The 13,537-nt window shown below is 38.8% G+C and overlaps 1 protein-coding gene across 1 annotated transcript in view; it reads left to right on the forward strand.

Moving 5' to 3' along the window:
• The window catches only part of LOC128740442 (dual specificity calcium/calmodulin-dependent 3',5'-cyclic nucleotide phosphodiesterase 1-like), a 167,462-nt gene that overhangs the window by 86,920 nt on the left and 67,005 nt on the right, over positions 1 to 13,537 (forward strand). Inside the window, exons 3-4 of the mRNA XM_053835980.1 lie at positions 9,652 to 10,036; positions 10,645 to 10,758. Of these exons, the coding sequence (XP_053691955.1) occupies positions 9,652 to 10,036; positions 10,645 to 10,758 (499 nt within the window). The remainder of the gene's footprint in view (positions 1 to 9,651; positions 10,037 to 10,644; positions 10,759 to 13,537) is intronic.

Raw genomic sequence — 13,537 nt, forward strand, 5'->3', positions numbered from 1 at the left:
ACAAGAACACATCGTTCTAGGCAATTATTGAAGTACTTAAAACACACGTTTTTGCAGAAGACCGCAGATCTCTAGGGCATTTATTTCACGCATATTCAATCTTTATTTTTCGTTCACTTTACAAGCCAGTACAATAAAATGGGGCAAGTAGATATATCAAATCAGTACTTCACCTTGAAGCTTAGGTCAAGTACAACACATTTGCATAGCGGCCGCTTGTCTTCACCCACGCATATGCTATGAGAGTACGGCTAGCATATGCTTTATGTATTTTGCGTTCACCGTAGGCCCAATACACGCCACTTTTTTGTGTTAGAAGATAGAGACATGGTTTCTTCGGCAAAGTTGTGGAAAATGTAAAGGCAAAAAACTTTGCTGAAAAAATGGTATTCTATCTCCATCGGGTGCAGAGCTACAGTGCATTTTCTTATAAAGTTCTGGAAAAATTAGTTTTCTATACATAACTTTTGTCGGCTGCAATTTACTAGAATACATTATTCTAGGCAATTATCGAAGCACTTAAAACACACGTTTTTGCAAAAGGCCGCAAATCTCTATTGCCTTTCCTTAAAAAGTTATTGCTTATTTAAGCTTTATTTTTTCTTAATTTCACGAGATAATAGGATATAATGGGGCAAGTGGAGACATGAAATCAGTGCTTCACCTTAAAACGTAGGACGCAATAAACGGTGCCGTTGAGAGCCATTTCAGATTAGAAATAAAGGAACAACAGTTTTCTGACTTTTCTTCGGAATTTCCACCGCCGTGATAATATTTGTTAAAAACTATTTCACGAACTATTTTTCATGAAAAAGCTTTTGTTCCACGATGCTTGGTTCAGGAGTCATTAATTTTTAATGAACAATATGCGAGAATTGCGGAAAAGTCCGGGAAAGTAGGACATCACGATTTTTAAAATATAATTTTCATTCGTCACTTTATTAACAATGCCCTTGTTCAAAATTTCATAGAATTATGAGAACCTTCTACCCAAACGTGTAGGATAATTCTGAAGCAAGCCCATATGTGTCCTAATGAAATGCTCACTTTTAGAGCTCCATTGTAGTCTTTCCGCGATCAGAACAGCAGGAACATTAAAGTGCATAACGCTTTATAAAATAACTATTTTTTTCCTTTCCAAGCGCTAACCGCGAATGAGTTTTCCTCACAACACAAGCCAGCCAGTAACATTCATTTCACTCAACCTGAAGTTTTGTTTTTCTTTTGTTGCCACTATGCGTGCGGTAAAGTTATTGTGTCAACAAGAGCACAGCACCGGTGCAGGCTAGGTCCTCTGTTGGAGTGAAAAAAAAAACTCGAGCGTACTTGTTTTCCTCGTTTGTTTTACTAACGTCTGCCTGCTACGTGGCGTAGGGACGACTACGACGACGACGACGGTGCTTCAAGCACTAAAAAATAATTTGCCCAGCTCTGCAGCAACCCAACCAGTTTTCCGTTGACGGGAGGAACATTTTCATAACCAGATAAGTGAACTTTGGTTGCCCAGGTGTGGAGCATGCTGCTGCCAGCATGTAATTTTATGGTATTGTGCTAAAAATGGTTCAACGGGACCAGGACCGTAAATCATTTCGCCCTGCAAGGCACAACAATTTGCTCGCGTAGTTAAAAAAAAACCATGCTTCCTATTTAACTAGCCAGCTAGGAACGCGAGCCAATTGAGAGTGCCGCTGACTATTGATGCTGGGTTATGGAACGAAGTAAATATGCTTTTCATAAGAGTAATAACCATAGTCAACCCTAGCCAACCGATGATGGAATTTGTGCGTTGAATAATATTGTAATGTTGTTAGCGCAATGGAATTTAATATTCTATAGACTGCTTGCTAAACGTGGAAATATTATGTTTAAGGTTGATGAGCGAGCCTAATTATCGAGCATACAAATTGATGTAGTTTTAGAACACTATTTTTCAAATGGAGTCTATAAAGGGATAACAATTGAAAATCAATTAAGAAACGAAATATTTTTGAGCATTATTGACACTATTATAGCTATGATCGAACTATCAACATCGTTTTTCGAACTCTTACATTTATTCTTTAAACAATGAACGAATTTATTTTCATTTAATCATTTTACTCGAGCACTTGATATATGACGCAATAATTATTTTCCACAAATTTCCTTTTTTTCTAATTGCTGAAATTATCTATATAGATGTCGCTAACGAACGCAAACCATTAGCCATAACTTTTTACGGCTAATGTGAACGTATTAAGTATGTTATAGCAACATATACCGCAGAATATGTAGGTCCGCCAATAGATGCAACTTAGAACTACATTCATGACGCTTCAACGTCTTCATAAGCTCCCTAATAATCAAACAATGACTGGCATGTACTGGCAATAGTCAAAGGCAAAACATTGGAGAAGTTATCAGCACCAGCAGCAGGATCCTACGCAGTCGCCATAACCATTAGCTCTATTATTATGACAACAGCCACATTTCAACAGACGGGCTTAGTCGTGTACTTTATAACGCGGCTTCCTCCTATAATACAACTTTATTCTTTCCGGAGATGCTGTGTCTAGGACAAAACTGCCGGTAGCGGCGCCTGGGTTGGAATTTATTTGAACAATTATCGAACTTTAAATTAGACGCCAAAACGTTTAACATTTGAATAATACTTTTAAAAAATATTTGGTCTTTAACAGAGCTTAAGTGAATTCCCTGCTACGCCACCAGCAACGGGAGCAAGTTCCTGGTCAGGAATGTATACACAGGCAAAGCGATAATAAAACAACGACACGGGAGCTCATCAGCCGAAGGCTAACGGTCAATTATGTCGCGGAAGCAATGGAAGACACTTCCCGGGGTAACTAAACGAGCCACTTGCAACACTATAAACGAAGCCAACCTATGTGGGTTCCTGCGATAGGCCACTCGCTGTTGCCTAAGGGCACTTTACTAATTAATTGGCGATAAAGTTTTATTCCCTGTGCTCCCATAGAGTGTCGTTCGTTTTTGCATTCCCGCTCCCGGCTTGCCATGTACCTACATATTGAGTCCGAGCTGAAGGGATGAAGATTTGTAATGAAATTGCTCGCATACATATGTTGGTCGTAGGCGAACATGGAATCAATATTTATACTGGAGACGTTGTCAACTGATGGCTGCAAATCTGGATGTGAATAATAATAATTATTATAATTAGTCATCTATATTCGATGTTGTGTGTTCTACTACAAGATGTGACATTTCAATAGTATCAAATTATCATTGAAACATTATCACACAATTAAAGTTACATACTGGTAGAAATGATTATTCGAAAACCTAACCTGGGACTTTATAAATCATTGCCACGATTTTTAAAGAAAGTCTACGTTAGTTCTTCCGGTCAGGTTACTTGTTTCGTTCACATACATCTGCATCATGACCTATAAAGCGTTGATGCTTCCTCATGGTCAAGCGGTATTCCGATCGGCAGGCTAGCGTTGATGATTGCTGCTACTTTATGAAGCAAGATTCGAAGTATTTCATCGGCGGATATTCGTTTGAATTTTTTATTGGCCGGATGAGTCTTTCCCAATTGCCTCCACAGCGTTGCGCTGCAGGCGGGTTGAAAGACCATTTGGCTCGGGTGCTTACTAAGCCCTCAAATAACTTCTTCTGAAACACTCTTTTAACGTGTCTTTTACTTCGTAACAAGCTACTATACATGCCACTACCGTTTGGTGGTTGATGTGGCAATACTATTCTTGGTTAAGCAGTATGAGCAAACTTGATTAGTTTTAGAAAGCAAAATCGAGTATTTTATCGCATCTACATCAACAATTGGGACTAGGCCTGTAGAAAATATTGTGTTTAGGTAGACTCCGTTTGCTCATCCACGACTTTTGGTTAGCGTGTAAAAGTATATGTATCTCTGCTGAAAAATCTTCAGCGTGGACGATCTCGTAGATCGACGATCTCGTTTTTCGCTCTTAATTGCTTTTTTTGGCGCGCGATTTTGAACGAATCGAATATGTTGATAGCACAGAACTTTCAGTGCGGTAAACTGATGATTTCTCATAGTTTTTTTCCTATATCGGTATGTCGGATCTCCACTACCTATTTCGCAATGGCCACGTAACCAAAAACGTCCTCAAACCGTACGCGAATGACAGTGATTGCACCACCTGCCTCGGTGGATCCAGATCAATTCCTTTCTACTAACAACAACCCCTTCCTGTGATACTTATGGATGATGCAGAGGATTCCTCGGTCCCTAGTAGCAGCAAGTGTCGGACTAACATTCCTTTCCCTCCCAAATTGACCTGCATGGGCGTGGCCAGCTTTGCTATTGATCATCACAAAGAATTAGATCACCAGAAAATGCACACTGAGAATGATCTGCTACTCCCAAGCATCATTCTGATGGTCCTTTGTGCAATCTCAGCTGATCTAGATCAATCGCGGGCAACTCACGGGCGGTCAAACTATGCTAAATTATGCTATGCTATGCTTAATTGCTCTTTTTGGATGAATGGGCCCATGAAGTGGCTCTCTTTCTTGATCTAACTGCGCGTATTTAACTAGTACCGTCAGACAAAGGTCGCATATCGCACTAGAGGGTACTTCTGGAATCTTCCAACCCGTCAGCCCAGGTAAGCACTACTACGCTCACAAACATCTTTCGATTCGCGATTGTTCGCCGAATTACAACAACCCAGCCACTGTGGGCTGTGAACCATTTCGCGAATATTTTAACTTTTTAGTTAAAATTTGACAGTTGGATAGTTATTTCTCCTCGAGTGGTCAAAATCAGTTCAAAGCGCGAACCATTTCATGTTTTGACAAATTGATAATTGTTTTGTGCTCAATGAGAGCCTATAAGGTAAGCATATAAGTGATGTTTCTGTAATAGCGAATTTGTTTATTCAGCCCAGGTTGCAACTAAATGAATTTTTGGTGTTCATTTGCTCCTACTTGATTGTTAAAATTCATAGTGTGGGGGAAAGTGGAGAGTTATTTAATAATTAAAACAAATCATCTCATTTCAAACTGGGTTGAATAACCAAATTTGTTATACGCTAAACACCCATGCGTTGATAAAAAAAAATCCAAAGACAAATCAGTGAAACACATCGAAACTCTTTTCATCACCTATGCATATCTCATTGGTTCTCAGAATGACCATCGAACTGTCAAAATTAACCATGCTTCAGAGCAGCGTTGTTTTTGACAGAAGGTATCGATATGTCAAATTTTGACTAAAGAGTTAAAAATTTCGCGAAATGGTTCACAGCTTCAGAGTCGCTTAGTGTTATTTAGCTTACATATTGAAACACAATATTACTCTTCTGCTCCGTACATCGCAGTTAAAATCCTTCGGTTTTGGAGGGGGAGTATGTTGTATGTATGTATGTATGTATGGGAACTACCACCTATCTTAGCAGAACAACTGTTCATAGCAATGGGCCTATCTTGACAAGGTGAATCGTACAAACATAACGATTGGTCACGTTCACCAGCTCCTGTATGAAGGGCCAAAAGGGAATCGGTCGGCAAGTAACATCACTTGCACGTACCAAGGGTATTTAAGAATCTCCTTCCAAAAACTAGATCACATGAGTCAATCGTTAAGTAAGCCCTCCCAATGCAGAATGGCCCCAATAGGTGAGGAGAAGGGCCCGCTCATTATCCACAATGTGTTGTTAGTCAGGTCAAGGTTAACCTTAGGAAGTTGACCACTTCACTCTCCCTAAGCACACTGCTTTAAACAAGTACCCTGATGGACCCTCCCATTCATTTATGTTATTGTTTTTGTGTACTTTAAAGATATGATTTTTAAGTGATTTTCTTTAATTGCTTCTGTCATTGCACTTATTTATTGTCTTTGGGTTATAGGTCATAGTTGAATGCTTTCTAAGATTGTGGATATATTTAATAAAATATTTTCAATGCGAGTGCTCTGGTCCATACAACCCGTTTTCTGTCATGTACTATTATTTATTCTTTTTTATGATCTTTTTGTGTTATAATTGTGTTACTGGATCATAATTATGTTTAAACCTTACGATGCTCACTATTTTGTTTTTTTTTTAATATTTGGAGTGGTTCCATTATACTTTTCAATTTTAAGAAATCCAAAATATTTATATAAAAAAACTATTAGAAATCAGTTCACCGATACCGAAGCTTATGTGCTATTAAGCTATTCGATTTGTCCGAAATAGCGCGAGTAGTTATTAGATGCCGATAGATATTGATTGCTATGCCCGAAAGCCGTCCTGAGAAAAACGTATCAATTTGGCAATTACATCGAAAACAATGATTGCACGAGTTACCTTTTGGCATCCTTCGATCATAAATAATACTTGAAAACCCTGACTACTTTATCAGTGAGTTGTTCAAAAGCAAGTTTTTGATATTCGCTTATCATATAATCATATAATATCATATAGTCACGCGCGCGATATTCCTAAGTAACGATTTCACGTATCTAATGCGTCGTTTAAAACGCTTCAATATACGTTCTGGTTTGTAAACACGTCATTATTAAGTGTGTCCAAATTAATTTAATGATCTTCAAAAACCACCGCTGTCCGAAAAATGCAACGACCGAGGCACGAAAACGAACAATGCTAAATTGCTATACGAAACGACACTCAGTATGTAATCACCAATTATATGAGATATTCGAAAATATTCTTGTAAAGTCATAATTATGAAAATTAAGATATGAAATATACCTTTTTTATAAATTGAATATAATAAATGGTCATCAGCCGTAATTTAATTTATATCGAAAAATAATATGCACATGCAAGATTTACGGAACCACGAGACAAACTTGAATGTATTATACCTGAAAATAAAGATCAGGCATTATGAAACGAGTCAATGCACTCCCTAAGTTGATAAGCATTTCCTCTTACCAACGCTAATATGCAGAGATATAGCACCTACACGCTTGGTTTGGGGGGAGTATGTTGCACCAAAAGCCACATCCTTTTCACTCACTCAAAAAGAGTTTGTTGATTTTTTTTATCAAAACATGCGTGAGTTACAAACCAAAATTGATGACATTTTTGTAGCTGTTGCAGAATTAAACTATGATATCATCGTTCTTATCGAAACATGGCTTGACTAGAAGATCTATTTAGTGCAGCTGTTGTTTGGTAGTTTATTCACCGTATTCCTTTGTGACTGGAATTTACAAAGTAGCAATAACTTGACTTAATGCTTTTATTGATCCCATCCCTATCTGCAATACGCTCGAATAAATATGGGTAAAACTGAAGTTGCCTGGAGTACATAAGAATCCATCGGTAGTTCCTCAAGGAAGCAACAAAGGCCCTTTGCTTTCCACAATGCTCATTAATGTGCTTTCCATACTGCTACCACTAGGAAGCCGCATATTTTAAGCTGACGCTGTTAGGATATACCTGTATGTAAAAACCATTCCTGACCAGTGTTGAAGAATTCATAGCAGCAAAAAACTCAATGAGATTGTTAGCTACTGTTGTGCTAATTTCATGTATTTGAGCTTCGCACTTTTGCCACACGGTATTCACACTTTTACCACGCTAGTGGGGTTACCTGTTAACCTGTTAACAAATAATACTACCTCAAAGAAATCGACTAGCTGCGGTAGTTTCAGACATTCAGGAACAGTGATGGTAAAAATTCAAAATCTCAAAACTCATCAAAAATCAAAATCAACTGTGAATCATGTCAGCTTGATCCTATGCAGAAAAAAATCACGCGAGAGTTTTTTTTTGTTTTCATAGCAACAAGCACAAAACTCACACACATATTTCTTCCCGCTTGATCACATACTGCTTCCTGCTTTGCTTCAACTGCTATCCGGAGCTATGCACATATACATATACATATGCAATGCATACATATAAATTCCTTGTTTGCATTCTCTCGTGCGATCATTATGTGATTGGTATCAAGGTTGAAATTTCATGTGCTTAGCACAACAGTAGCTAACAAAACCATATTATCTTCAATCTGCGTAATGTTTTGGTGAGGAATATTCTCAATATGCACCTTTCCTATTTTACGCTGGTGTATTGCAGCCTCCGTTAGATCGAAACTTTTCCAAACGTTTGTTTTTCGTTTCATCAGCAGAAAAACATTGTTTTCCTTCGGCCAGCATCTGTAGAGCATACAGTTTTCTGCAGATCTTTAATATAGTGCCCAAAGCTGTCTATAATTAGCTGTACATTTCTACCTCGTCCAAGAATCGCACTTTTACCCCGTCCGTAAATCACACTTTTACCCCGGTAGGCGCTTGACGGGGTTAGATTAAATTACGGAAAAGCGAAATATATTTTGTAAATTCTTTTTACTGTATTTTCAAAACAGATATGTGAGTGATGTAAAACGCTGCTACAAATTTTCAACAAGTAATATCCTCCTGTTTACATTAGATTCAAGCTGTCAAAGTAGTCACCCATGCACGCCAATGTAGTCAATTTACTTGGAATCTGCACCCATAAATCATTGAATCGCACTTTTACCCCTCCTTACTGTAAAGGTGTATTGCTCAAAATTATTCCTCAGTGCGTATATCGCCTCCAGAATTGTACGGATAAACCGCTTTTGCCCGTCGAATACGATTTAGTTGAATGCGTATCAGTACGTAACTCTTATTTGCAATCTAATTATACACACTGGGTATGAATAAATCTTGATTGTGCGCTTACCTTTCTGTTGTATCACGAGGAAACTGTCTTGAGGATTAATTGGCAACTAGGTTTTATCTTCGAAATTGCTAATAAGTTTCTTTATCCGCATTGTCTTCGCTCACTCTACTGTGCTTTAGAACGATCAATACTTGATGACGACGACGACTTATGGATATATTCAGCCCTTCCTTGGGAAAGCCTAAAGTAAGACAGAGTTTTCCTCTTCCGAAATTCTTCAGCAACGTAAAAAGAAAATACCTCAAGTGGATCGTCTGTTTCTGACTCGCCAGATGATAATGACAGCCTTTTACACAATAACAACAATAATAGTAGTAGGCCGATCTCTCCAACTGCTTGCAATTAAGGCATAAAAATATACGAAGCTTTCCCACGCATATGTAACTAACCAAAGCAGATCAGGTGAAAGTCATCCTAAACCAGTCTTGTGGGGTAAGTTCACTTTGAAACCGTTGTCAAGAGTTGCTTTATGCAATTACTTTACTCTAATTGGAATCATAGGACATTGGCATCGTCGAATCGGCCAATCGCAAAGTCCAGAATGTCCTCAACGGTTAAACTATGATCGTTGATACGCCATCAATCCCACTACGTGGCCAGAGAAACTGTGGGTCAAATAATTGAAACTCCTGATTTTTTTCCATAAATTATAATCAAATTATGCTAATTATACGTCTTCAAACAGCAAAATAGCCTCTTACCATTAATACAATGAAACTATTGAGTTTGTAGTACAAATTGTCGGATCGAGTAGCTGTTTTAAACAAGGTGGTAAATAACTGATTGGTCATATTTAAGAACAGGTACACTGAAAAAAGGTTTTATATTTCTCAGGTCTTTTGGATTTAGAACAATCGCCTTTAACTTGGTCTTTTATAAAACAAATAAATTAAAATGGCCATTTCATCTATATTGTGTCTTTTATCTTTTGTAGCGAATTTTGATTAATGTTCCCTTCATTTCTCTGCCTCCTTACTTACAGAACAAGGCAGCCTGACGATTGTACGGCGAACCAATAGCAGAAAAACCACGCACACCCTGCAGCAGCAGCAACAAGAGCCACTTGATTTCGACACAGACTATCAAAGCCAGCAGCAGCAGGTGCAGCTACTAGAGGAGGGGGACGAACCGAAACAGCAACCACTCTCGGAAAGTGAACTCGCGTTCGTCAACAGCCAGCTAAACCGGGAGCTCGCGAGTATGCAACCGACGGCCGGATCCGGATCCGGGTCGTCACCGTCTAGTGCTGTCGCCGTCGCGAACCGCGCCGATCTTGCTACCGGGGATGACATGGACAATGTTGACTTGGCCACCGATAATCTGCCGGCGGTCGATACACCAGATGCATGTGATAAAGCCGCTCTAAGGTAGGTGTCGTTTTTCTATGGTTCGAATAAACAAAAGGTTGTGTGATTGTGATTGTTATGAAAACAAATAAATGCCGGATTAACAGGCTGACTTGACTTTTGTCATCAAGAACAAACTTGGAAGGTAATATTATTAAAGCTTAACTAATTCTTGTTAGAAGTTTGCAAATTGATGATTACTCTTCCTAATTTTGTTTTTGTTGTTTGATACAGAAAGTTAAAAACCAAAGCGCGTCATTTTTTTGCTTCCCCGTGCCCCCCGTGCACTTGAATTTACTAGAATAACTGAGATGCTTTCAGGTTTATCTCAAAAAATTATCTCAAAAAATTAATGTTTGCTTTAAAACCAGGTAGTTGTGCAACACAAAAATGAAAAGAGATAAAGAGATAAAATAACCAATTCTGACCTAAAACCAATTTAATAGGTAGGCAAAAAACAATAAACGCAAGTCAGGCCCAAACCGGAATAGCTCCCGCAAACCAAGCAATTACCACTACACCGGGAAAATAATTAGAGCTTTAATTACCGAACGTCCAGCGTAATTATACCCGATCGTAAATAATATTTCACCCTTTTCCTTTGCCTCTCTTTTTTCCATATATTTCAGACTGCGATGTCTTTTGCGGCAATTGCAGCGCGGTGAAATATCCGCAGAGTTGCTGCAGAAAAACCTTCACTACGCTGCCCGCGTACTCGAAGCAGTTTTTATCGACGAGACAAAGTAAGTACTAGCCTGTACCCTCGATTTTTTCTCTTCATTCCACTCGATAAATTCCAGCCTGGAGAAAACTATCACTTTTCTCTGCAGCACGGTGTCGACAAAAAGGAGATGCAAAAAAAAGCGAACTCCGACTGTTGACGACGCGAATGAAATTAAATTATCACCAGCCATCTTCATTTTTCATTCCATCATCGACGCAGCCGGGAAATGCCGGTCCCACTGGAGTGGTACCTACTTCTTCTAGCTTATCACAAAAAATATCACTTTCCGATCGGCCAGAATGGAAATCGTTCTTTCGCTGCGGGTCTGGCATCGTTTCATTTGTGCTCTTGGTTCGCAATATCTGTGGACTGTGGGATCCTAGCAACTGATTTTTTTGACTTGAAATCATGCTGTGATGGAAAGCTTCAACTATGATCACAAACAATAATCGAAATACACAATAAGGATTTAGTAAAAATAAAAGGCCAATATTTCTGCTTGAAATTCAATATAAACTCGAACCAAAGCCCAAGTGGCTTACTGGGGAGGACCCATTGCTCTACCGAAAATCCACGAACGACTGTTTCCTATTGCGATTTATCACGGCTTGACCAAACAAATGGCACGTTGGGAGGCGAAATTTGCGGCCGGCACACTGAATTTCAAGCGCGTGATAAACCGTACAGAAGTGGGATTTTGTGTTCTCGACAGTCTGTCGAGAGCCTAGTTGTGTCTGTGTGTTCACTTCACTCGCACCATCCGTTCGCTCCACCATGACAGCACTTTGACCGCAAACGGGTCTTTCTATGCGATGACCGTTGGGAAAGGCAAACCGCACGTGGATTTTCGGATTCCTCCCGGCGGATGTTGAACTGTTAGTGAATTTAGAGTTGTTTGCTTTTACGAGAGTTACTTTTTTATATTGGAAAGTAAACGTTGCCAAAAATATACTGTTGGAATTGAGTGGGGATCCTCCAGGCGATTGAAATGTAAAAAATGTTTCAGTATAACATCCTATATTGACTTCCAGTGTTGGATTTGCCAGCTCAATTGATACTGACCTATGCAAATCAAAGTTTGACGAAATATGTAAAATATTGATATGTTCTATTATTCCAAGTTAGGCTAGAACGAATAAATTACGAAACGTCAACGTAACAGACAATAGGTAATAAAAACAAAGATTGACTTTGATCGTGAAGAAAAAATTGAAAATCTCAAAGGCAATTTTATAAAAAAACACGTTTAAAATAGTAATTTAAGTACCCTCTGAATTTTTGTATTTGTTACGCGGGCCTGGGAGAAAATTTAAGGAAGTAAAAAAATTAAAACACAGACTTTGGGAAGGTGGGACCAGGCTTCATTTTGCTCATCTTATGCATACAGAGGCAGAGCAATCTGCTTCTCACAGCGATCAAGTTGCTATCGTTTTCTGTTCAACCGTTTCCTTTCCTTCCGGACGAAGCCTAAATACTGTTTTCTCTTACGACCACTCATCTTTCGCAGAAGGAGCACATCGTCAAGCAGAGCTAATATTTTCTTCGCACACTGGAGACACGAGAGAGAAAATCGATTCGTATTCTGTGCTTAGCCAATAAAACACCGAGAATTGAGCTATTTTGCAGAGCACGACAGAAGCCTGGGTGGGACTCAAAAAAAATTACTGGTACAGAGCGGTCTTTTTGCTACCAACGACATCGCAGATCTATAGCGTAATAAGTACAAAAGATAAAACTATACTTTTTTCAACAATATTGTAGATAATAATCAACTCTACAATTACTTTATACACCATTTTTTCGAATTCTGGTTCGCTGAGGTGCTATAGACAGAAGAGTAAAAACAGTAAATGTATGTCATTTTCTTGAGCAAAATTGTTTTTTTTTGTCAAAAAACAATTTCTAAGCAGAATCCAGTGGCAGGCTGTTTGATTGTATCAATAAAGGATGTCCGGAGTTCGCAAATTGCACCGCAATTTACCGATTCAACCGATCTACGTCAAATTTACATTTACGTAAATAAGATAAAACGTGTTATTTAACTTTTTCCATGCTTGCTCTGCATTCAATTTAATTACCATAACAAAATGCACAAACATATCTCTTACCACCAGTGTAGTGCAGTGTTGCGAAGCCTGCACTCGTATGGTCGATGTGGGCGATTAGTTTTTGCAAGTGTGTATTTAGCTATCAGCCACGATCGTTGCTCTCGCTCGTCTTGGCAACCCGCGCGGTTGGTACCGAACGCTCACGCAGGCCTGCACTTTTACCAGCGTGCGAAGCGAGGGTGTAAAATGAAGAAAGGAAGAAGTAAAAAGCAAAACCTGTGTGTTGGTTTCGTAAGCGGGCTGCGCAGAACAACGTTACGAGGCTGTGTGCTAGCGAATGTGTCGGTAGCACCCCAGTAAGCCACAAATCGTATACCAATGTATGAAAATCATCTTAAATATCTCTAAACAAAATCGAAGTCGTACAGTCGTACAACTTATTCAACCGCAACCTGGATTATATTCAATCGTACAAAATTATGACAACTGATTTACATACGATTTTCATCACCAAGTTGTATAGCATCATGAAACTAATCATGTTGAGTCGGATCTCATAATATACAAATACTTATGAATGTGAATTGTTTACACATAATATGCAGTACGCATATCGCCTTCAACATAGCTCGCATATACCCGTTTCGTGCAAATAATGCGATTTTTCTAGAAATATATCAGAACATATTTCACATTTGTTACTTTGATATACGTACGAAAATGTGAGCTGGGATAAAGTATAAAGTACGC

The sequence above is a fragment of the Sabethes cyaneus genome, chromosome 3, assembly GCF_943734655.1.
Source record: "Sabethes cyaneus chromosome 3, idSabCyanKW18_F2, whole genome shotgun sequence".
Taxonomy (NCBI): domain Eukaryota; kingdom Metazoa; phylum Arthropoda; class Insecta; order Diptera; family Culicidae; genus Sabethes; species Sabethes cyaneus.